Source organism: Oncorhynchus kisutch, unplaced genomic scaffold (assembly GCF_002021735.2).
Source record: "Oncorhynchus kisutch isolate 150728-3 unplaced genomic scaffold, Okis_V2 Okis09a-Okis19a_hom, whole genome shotgun sequence".
NCBI classification, from domain to species: domain Eukaryota; kingdom Metazoa; phylum Chordata; class Actinopteri; order Salmoniformes; family Salmonidae; genus Oncorhynchus; species Oncorhynchus kisutch.
Genome location: NW_022261985.1, coordinates 5,107,222 through 5,117,663, shown reverse-complemented (window position 1 = coordinate 5,117,663; position 10,442 = coordinate 5,107,222). Strand labels below are relative to the sequence as shown.

Genomic DNA, 10,442 nt, shown 5'->3' with positions numbered 1-10,442 from the left:
GAGTTTCCAACCTATACCAGAACGCTGCTCCTGAACACTGTCATGTCTTCCAACCTTGAGAACACACACCGGTCAAATACCCCTCTCTGTCTGTCTGTATGGAAGGACTAGTGACCAATGGGTGTGAGTGGTGGAGCGGGTCAGTTAGTTATTAACTACTACAGTAGTCACAACCCATCACGAATCAGAAGGGGCAACAGTCATTTTGACGTAAAAACATCTGACCCTACCATTTCGCATCATCCCAATACCCTCACCACATCCCTTTACCCTCACCACATCCCCTTACCCTCAACCCCTCCCTTTACCCTCACCCGAACCCCCTCCCCTTACCCGAACCCCCTCACATCAAACCTATAATCCAGTATATTATCTCTATCCATTATCATCAATCTTTACCTGTCTTCCTCTACCTGAACCCTCCCTGACCCTGGTCTGTACCTGTCTTACTCTACCTGAACCCTCCCTGATCCTTACATCTGACCCTGGTCTGTACCTGTCTTCACCTACCTGAACCCTCCCTGACCCTGGTCTGTACCTGTCTTCCTCTGAAAGCACTGAACTGAGCTTTTAGAATTTGAGCAATTCCAGTGGCGGCTGGTGGGAGGAGCTACAGGAGGACGGGCTCATTGTAATGGCTGGAATGGAATTGATGGAATGGTATCAAACATATGGAAACCACGTTTGACTCCGTTCCAATCATTCCTTTCCAGCCATTACAATGAGCCTATCCTCCTATATCTCCTCCCACCAGCCTCCACTGAGCAATTCAATGTTAGCGCTCAAAGTGTCTTCAGTCATACAGAAACACTCTGGTCCTGGTTAGCGGTGGTAGGAATGGTTTGGTCCGAAGTCGGCCTGGTGTTGGTCATCAGAGTAGGCTTGTCTTGGTTCAGGAAGGCAATCATTTGTACGGGGTAGGCGAGGTTTGTATGTGCATAGGCCTGGTTTGGTTCAGGGTAGTCAGGGTTTCACAATGGTCCTCAGAGCAAAATCAGAAGACTACCATTTCTCAGCTTGGCTTTCTGAACAACAGGCTGGTATACAGTGGGGCAAAAAAGTATTTAGTCAGCCACCAATTGTGCAAGTTCTCCCACTTAAAAAGATGAGAGAGGCCTGTAATTTTCATCATAGGTACACTTCAACTATGACAGACAAAATGAAAAAAAAAATCCAGAAAATCACATTGTAGGATTTTTAATGAATTTATTTGCAAATTATGGTGGAAAATAAGTATTTGGTCAATAACAAAAGTTTATCTCAATACTTTGTTATATACCCTTTGTTGGCAATGACAGAGGTCAAACGTTTTCTGTAAGTCTTTCACACACTGCTGCTGGTATTTTGGTCCATTCCTCCATGCAGATCTCCTCTAGAGCAGTGATATTTTGGGGCTGTTGCTGGGCAACACGGACTTTCAACTCCCTCCAAAGATTTTCTATGGGGTTGAGATCTGGAGACTGGCTAGGCCACTCCAGGACCTTGAAATGCTTCTTACGAAGCCACTCCTTTGTTGCCCGGGCGGTGTGTTTGGGATCATTATCATGCTGAAAGACCCAGCCACATTTCATCTTCAATGCCCTTGCTGATGGAAGGAGGTTTTCACTCAAAATCTCACGATACATGGCCCCATTAATTCTTTCCTTTACACGGATCAGTCGTCCTGGTCCCTTTGCAGAAAAACAGCCCCAAAGCATGATGTTTCCACCCCCATGCTTCACAGTAGGTATGGTGTTCTTTGGATGCAACTCAGCATTCTTTGTCCTCCAAACCCGACGAGTTGAGTTTTTACCAAAAAGTTATATTTTGGTTTCATCTGACCATATGACTTTCTCCCTTCTGGATTCTCCCTTCTCTTCTTCTGGATCATCCAAATGCTCTCTAGCAAACTTCAGACGGGCCTGGACATGTACTGGCTTAAGCAGGGGGACACGTCTGGCACTGCAGGATTTGAGTCCCTGGCGGCGTAGTGTGTTACTGATGGTAGGCTTTGTTACTTTGGTCCCAGCTCTCCGCAGGTCATTCACTAGGTCCCCCCGTGTGGTTCTGGGATTTTTGCTCACCGTTCTTGTGATCATTTTGACCCCACGGGGTGAGATCTTGCATGGAGCCCCAGATCGAGGGAGATTATCAGTGGTCTTGTATGTCTTCCATTTGCTAATAATTGCTCCCACAGTTGATTTCTTCAAACCAAGCTGCTTACCTATTGCAGATTCAGTCTTCCCAGCCTGGTGCAGGTCTACAATTTTGTTTCTGGTGTCCTTTGACAGCTCTTTGGTCTTGGTCATAGTGGAGTTTGGAGTGTGACTGTTTGAGGTTGTGGACAAGGTGTCTTTTATACTGATAACAAGTTCAAACAGGTGCCATTAATACAGGTAACGAGTGGAGGACAGAGGAGCCTCTTAAAGAAGAAGTTACAGGTCTGTGAGAACCAGAAATCTTGCTTGTTTGTAGGTGACTAAATACTTATTTTCCACCATAATTTGCAAATTAATTAATTAAAAATCCTACAATGTGATTTTCTGGATATTTTTTTTCTCATTTTGTCTGTCATAGTTGAAGTGTACATATAATGAAAATTACAGGCCTCTCTCATCTTTTCAAGTGGGAGAACTTGCACAATTGGTGGCTGACTAAATACTGTTTTGCCCCACTGTAGATACTCAGCCAATATAACTGGAGGACATGTTTAACAGCAACAACAAACTGGAAAACCTGTCGATCAAGACAAATGTGAACAGCTGAATAATGTGTGTGTGTGTCTGTGTTCATGTGGCAGTGTGTGTGTGTGTGTGTGTCTGTCTGTGTGTGTCTGTGTGTTACCTGAATGTTTCTCAGGACATTCTAACCAAGTGAGAGAGACTTTGAAATTTCTTCAAACGATCTTCTTTATTTAATAAGAATTGCAATAATGAAGCTGGTCGACCCCACACTCTTGAGTGTAAGACAGAGAGCTCAACGGTACAGAAGAAACAGAGGTCCTATATAGCAGACCTAGAAATGCTTAGTCATGGCTGGTTCCACTCCTCCCATGCAGATCGAGGCATCATAAGCTACCTTGGGTTCATCTTGTGGTTATGTTCACCGGGTGTTGTTTCCCCGTACCCTGGATTAGATTCTCAGAAGCATAGATGATTAGAAACAAATAGGGGTTTGTTCTATTTCTCAGGCTCTCTCTATATCGGCTCACACCATGTCCTTGACTATACCCACAGACCAGCTGCAGGGAGCTAGAGGGGAACCATCCCTTTACAGAAGCACAGCATTTGTAGTTATGAAAATCTCTTACTATTGTTAAGCATATAATTCAACAATCAATATTCAACAAAGCAGGTAAATACGTAATATTTCCCTTACAGTTTTCACACATCAAAGTTCCTGTAGATTGTTAAAACAGGATCTCACATACTGCAGTTGCACCCAAACGTCTCTTATCTGTACGCCCAGACCCATGACTAAGTCACATAAGACAAGCCTATACTAAAATATAACCATGGATAATTCTCCAAGTAAAAACAGCATAGTATGTTCAATTAATCTACATAGGTAATTCAATCATTTCCTCCATAATGGTTACATAAAACAGGTTTCTTAAGGCAAAAACAATAGTAGGGTGATTAGTCGGGTTAGCAACATTGAAACAAATTTTTAGCTACGTTGGAACTACTTATCAAGTTCGCTAACCCTTCCCCTAACCTTTCCCCTAACCCTTTTAGCTAACCCTTCCACTAACCTTAACCCCTAGAGCTAGTTAGCGTTAGCCACCTAGCTGTTAGCAACAACAAATTGTAATTCGTGACATGTCATACATTTAACAAATTCAAAACATATTGTAGGAATTGTATTATGAATTGTAATTCATAACATATCATACAAAATGGATAATGGACATCCACAAAATAAGATACCATACGAAACGTAACATATCACAGTAAATGGAGTGTTTTGGATTACATACGCACAAAATAATACGAACTGCTCTGAGACCATGTTGAGAAAACCAGGCACAGCTCATCACCCGTCTAACACCATCCCTACAGTGAAGCGTGGTGGCAGCATCATGCTATGGGGATACTTTTCAGCGGCATGGACTGGGAGACTGGCAAGGACAGAGGAACAATGAATGGATCCAAATACAGGCAAATCCTTGATGATGACCTGCTTCAGAGTGCAAACAACTTTAGACTGAGGCAAAGACTTACGTTCCAACAGAACAATGTCCCCAAATATACAGCCAAAGCAATACTGGAATGACTTCAGAACAAGAATGTGAAAGTCCTTGAGTGGCCCAGCAAAAGCACAGACTTGAACCCATTGAAAATCTGTGGATTGAAGGACTTGAAGATTGCTGTTTTTCACCGCTCCCCATCTAATTTAACAGAGCGTGAGAAAAGGAAGAATGGGAGAAAAACCCCTAATCCAGATGTGCAAAGCTGATACAAACAAACCCAAGACAAAGCAAATCTGTAATCGCTGCCAAAGGTGCTTCTATAAGTATAGACTCAGGGGTGTGAATACTTATGCAAATTTGATTTCTGTATTTAATTTTCAATACATTTGCAAAACATTTTTCTATTGATTGATATGTAGCCTACATTGGGCCTTTATGATATCCTTTACAAATCAAATCAAACTACATTTTATTGGTCACATACACACATTTATCAGATGTATGTGAGTGAGTAGTGAAATGCTTGTGTTCCAGCTCCAACAGTGCAGTAATATCTCCTTTCTTTCTGTAATGTTCCCTTTCTTTCTGTGTCACCAAATGTTTGCATAATGTTAAAGTTACCAGGTTGTTAGGGCCATACTGGCCAAACATTTTGTTCTTATATTTATATTATAATAGAGATGTGTGGACAGGTGTTTTCATATTTAGAAGCAATGTGGAAAGTAGTCTGTTGAGTTCATGCTGAGACAAACCAAAAAGGAAAATCCCTACACACACGAATGAAACTGTCAGTGAAACTGATATAACACAGTCAGCTGTCGATCAGCATTTGTCTTGGCTTACTGTGTGTGTTTCTGGATAACAGTCAGGAAGTCACGCCTGACATACTTCCGACCACAACTCTATCTTCCTGATTCCTGCTTACAAGCAAAAATGAAAGCAGGAAGCACCAGTGACTCGGTCTATAAAAAAGTGGTCAGATGAATCAGATGCTAAACTACAAGACTGTTTTGCTATCACAGACTGGAACATGTTCCGCGATTCTTCTGATGGCATTGAGGAGTACACCACATCAGTCACTGGCTTTATCAATAAGTGAATTGAGGACGTCATCCCCACAGTGACTGTACGTTCATACCACAACCAGAAGCCTAGGATTATAGGCAACATTCGCACTATAAGCTAAAGGGTAGAGCTGCCGCTTTCAAGGTGCGGGACTCTAACCCGGAAGCTTATAAGAAATCCTGCCCTGCCCTGTGACGAACCATCAAACAGGCAAAGCGTCAATACAGAGCTAAGATTGAATCATACTACACCGGCTCCGACGCTCGTCTTATGTGGCAGGGCTCGCAAACTATTACAGACTACAAAGGGAAGCACGGCTGAGAGCTGCCCTGTGACACGAGCCTACCAGACGAGCTAAATCACTTCTATGCTCGCTTCGAGGCAAGCAACACTGAGGCATGCATGAGAGCATCAGCTGTTCCCGACGACTGTGTGATCACGCTCTCCGTAGCCGACGTAAGTCCTTTAAACACGTCAACATTCACAAGGCTGCGGGGCCATACGGATTACCAGGACGTGTGCTCCGGGCATGTGCTGACCAACTGGCAGGTGTCTTCACTGACATTTTCATTGAGACTGTAATACAAACATGTTTCAAGCAGACCACCATATTTCCTGTGCCCAAGAACACAAAGGCAACCTGCCTAAATGACCACAGACCCGTAGCACTCACGTCCGTAGCCATGAAGTGCTTTGAAAGGCTGTTAATGGCTCACATCAACACTATTATCCCAGAAACACTAGACACACTCCAATTTGCATACCGCCCAAACAAATCCACAGATGATGCAATCTCTATTGCACTCCATACATCCCTTTCCCACCTGAACAAAAGGAACACCTATTCATTGACTGCAGTTCAGCGTTCAACACCATAGTACCCTCAAAGCTCATCACTAAGTTAAGGATCCAGGTGCTAAACACCTCTCTCTGCAACTGGATCCTGGACTTCCTGACAGGCCACCCCCAGGTGATGAGGGTAGATAGCAACACATCTGCCACGCTGATCCTCAGCACTGGAGCCCCCCAGGGGTGCGTGCTCAGTCCCCTCCTGTACTCCCTGTTCACCCACGACTGCATGCCCAAGCACGACTCCAACCCCATCATCTGGCCGGGTGGTGCCAGAATAACAACCTATACCTCAAAGTAACCAAGACTAAGGAGTCTGGACTACAGGAAAAAGAGGACCGAGCATGCCCCCATTTTCATCGACGGGGCTGTAGTGGAGCAGGTTGAGAGCTTCAACTTCCTTGGTGTCCACATCAACAACAAACTAGAACAGTCCAAACACACCAAGACAGTCGTGAAGAGGACACGACAAAGCCTATCCCCCCTCAGGAAACTAAAAACATTTGGCATGGGTCCTGAGATCCTCAAAAGGTTCTACAGCTGCAACATCGAGAGCATCCTGACCAGGCGGTGTCAGACGATGGCCCTAAAAATTGTCAAAGACCCAGCCACACCAGTCATACGCTACTGCTACTCTCTGTTCATCATATATGCATAGTCACTTTAACCATATCTAAATGTACATACTACCTCAATCAGCCCGATTAACCGGTGTCTGTATAAAGCCTTGCTACTCTATATAGCCTCTCTACTGTATATAGCCTCTCTACTGTATATAGCCTCTCTACTGTATAGAGCCTCTCTACTGTATATAGCCTCTCTACTGTATATAGCCTCTCTACTGTATATAGCCTCTCTACTGTATAGAGCCTCTCTACTGTATATAGCCTCTCTACTGTATATAGCCTCTCTACTGTATATAGCCTCTCTACTGTATATAGCCTCTCTACTGTATATAGCCTCACTACTGTATATAGCCTCTCTACTGTATATAGCCTCTCTACTGTATATAGCCTCACTACTGTATATAGCCTCACTACTGTATATAGCCTCTCTACTGTATATAGCCTCTCTACTGTATATAGCCTCACTACTGTATATAGCCTCACTACTGTATATAGCCTCTCTACTGTATATAGCCTCACTACTGTATATAGCCTCTCTACTGTATATAGCCTCGCTACTGTATATAGCCTCTCTAATGTATAGAGCCTATCTACTGTATATAGCCTCTCTACTGTATATAGCCTCACTACTGAATATAGCCTCTCTACTGTATATAGCCTCTCTACTGTATATAGCCTCTCTACTGTATATAGCCTCACTACTGTATATAGCCTCACTACTGTATATAGCCTCTCTACTGTATATAGCCTCACTACTGTATATAGCCTCTCTACTGTATATAGCCTCACTACTGAATATAGCCTCTCTACTGTATATAGCCTCTCTACTGTATATAGCCTCTCTACTGTATATAGCCTCACTACTGTATATAGCCTCACTACTGTATATAGCCTCTCTACTGTATATAGCCTCACTACTGTATATAGCCTCACTACTGTATATAGCCTCTCTACTGAATATAGCCTCACTACTGTATATAGCCTCACTACTGTATATAGCCTCACTACTGTATATAGCCTCACTACTGTATATAGCCTCACTACTGTATATAGCCTCTCTACTGAATATAGCCTCTCTACTGAATATAGCCTCACTACTGTATATAGCCTCACTACTGTATATAGCCTCTCTACTGTATATAGCCTCACTACTGTATATAGCCTCACTACTGTATATAGCCTCTCTACTGAATATAGCCTCTCTACTGTATATAGCCTCACTACTGTATATAGCCTCTCTACTGTATATAGCCTCACTACTGTATATAGCCTCACTACTGTATATAGCCTCACTACTGTATATAGCCTCACTACTGTATATAGCCTCACTACTGTATATAGCCTCACTACTGTATATAGCCTCTCTACTGAATATAGCCTCACTACTGTATATAGCCTCACTACTGTATATAGCCTCTCTACTGAATATAGCCTCACTACTGTATATAGCCTCACTACTGTATATAGCCTCTCTACTGAATATAGCCTCTCTACTGAATATAGCCTCACTACTGTATATAGCCTCACTACTGTATATAGCCTCTCTACTGAATATAGCCTCTCTACTGTATATAGCCTCTCTACTGTATATAGCCTCTCTACTGTATATAGCCTCACTACTGTATATAGCCTCTCTACTGTATATAGCCTCTCTACTGTATATAGCCTCACTACTGTATATAGCCTCACTACTGTATATAGCCTCTCTACTGTATATAGCCTCTCTACTGTATATAGCCTCACTACTGTATATAGCCTCACTACTGTATATAGCCTCTCTACTGTATATAGCCTCACTACTGTATATAGCCTCTCTACTGTATATAGCCTCGCTACTGTATATAGCCTCTCTAATGTATAGAGCCTATCTACTGTATATAGCCTCTCTACTGTATATAGCCTCACTACTGAATATAGCCTCTCTACTGTATATAGCCTCTCTACTGTATATAGCCTCTCTACTGTATATAGCCTCACTACTGTATATAGCCTCACTACTGTATATAGCCTCTCTACTGTATATAGCCTCACTACTGTATATAGCCTCTCTACTGTATATAGCCTCACTACTGAATATAGCCTCTCTACTGTATATAGCCTCTCTACTGTATATAGCCTCTCTACTGTATATAGCCTCACTACTGTATATAGCCTCACTACTGTATATAGCCTCTCTACTGTATATAGCCTCACTACTGTATATAGCCTCACTACTGTATATAGCCTCTCTACTGAATATAGCCTCTCTACTGAATATAGCCTCTCTACTGTATATAGCCTCTCTACTGTATATAGCCTCACTACTGTATATAGCCTCTCTACTGTATATAGCCTCTCTACTGTATGTAGCCTCTCTACTGTATATATCCTCTCTACTGTATATAGCCTCTCTACTGAATATAGCCTCTCTACTGAATATAGCCTCTCTACTGTATATATCCTCTCTACTGTATATATCCTCTCTACTGTATATAGCCTCTCTACTGTATATAGCCTCTCTACTGTATAAAGCCTCACTACTGTTATTTTTCAGTGTCTTTTTACTGTTGTTTTTTATTTTTTACTTACCTATTGTTCACCTAATACCTTTTCTGCACTATTGTTTAGAGTCTGTATGTAAGCATTTCACTGTAAGGTCTACACCTGTTGTATTCCGTGCATGTGAAAAATAAACTTTGATTTGATTTGAGTAGCTTAACGGATCCCCCAAGTTGGGCAAGCTAGAGCCTTTGACTGTCAGCCTAGATGATGTATGGTCGTACTGGTCACACACACACACACACACACACACACACACACACACACACACACACACACACACACACACACACACACACACACACACACACACACACACACACACACACACACACACACACACACACACACACACACACACACACACACACACACACACAAAACATGAATATTTTGCCCAGAAACAGGCTCCAGACAGAACAATAGTTCAATCATTGGTGTGCAGGATAAAACCTTCTCCAGTTAACTTAAGAGGAACCAGTCAGTTCCTGTCAAGTATTGGCTGAGCTCACAGACATCCTGGGGTCATTCTACACACCCAGAACAGTTACAACATGCCTCTATTAATGTGCACACACACTTTTATATCTGATATGGGTTTCTTTAACCATCTCAAGCCCAATGCCGAGGCTTAAAGAAGGATATTTTAGGACACAAGCATTAGTAATGTTTAACAGCCTTCACACAGTTCCTGGAAACGGTAAACATCTATTCAGTCTCCACAGAATCTGATGTCTTTATATGAGTGAATCAGAGAGGACTTTGAGAGTGAAGAGCAGGACACAGAGGCTTTAGTTCTGAACTATACATCCTTTAAAAAGGCATCTCCCAATCAAGCTTTAACATAGAGTGGATTTGTGTCACTATGGCAGTATGATTTCTGCCACTAGTGGCTGTGTGTGTAGCAGGTCGACGGGCCCCAGTGTCAGCGCCCCTTGTAGACTGAGTCTCTGCTCTGCACTCAGCGCCGGAGTCTCGTAGTGGACACGCAGCCATGGCTGCCCTGGGGTCAGAGGGCAAAGGTCGAGTCAGACTAGGGTGACACCGACCCTACACCCTTCACACCCTAACACACACACACACAGTCAGAGAGTTCTCACCTTTCTCCACCTTATGTCCCAAAGACACCAGAAGCTCTGCCCCCACGCTGTGATTGACAGGGTCTCCGGCCTTCGAACGTCCCGCCCCCAACC

At 43.0% G+C, this 10,442-nt stretch overlaps 1 protein-coding gene across 2 annotated transcripts in view; it reads right to left on the bottom strand.

Moving 5' to 3' along the window:
* Nucleotides 1-9,812: 9,812 nt before the first annotated feature.
* LOC116360621 (thymidine phosphorylase) overlaps nt 9,813-10,442 on the bottom strand; it is a 4,846-nt gene continuing 4,216 nt past the window's right edge. For both annotated transcript variants that reach the window (XM_031815627.1, XM_031815626.1), the window contains exons 10-11: nt 10,350-10,442; nt 9,813-10,252 (exon numbers count right to left, since the gene is read on the bottom strand). The exon at nt 10,350-10,442 is cut by the window's right edge and continues 48 nt beyond it. In XM_031815627.1, coding sequence (XP_031671487.1) covers nt 10,113-10,252; nt 10,350-10,442 — 233 coding nt within the window. In that variant the 3' untranslated portion in view covers nt 9,813-10,112. The remainder of the gene's footprint in view (nt 10,253-10,349) is intronic.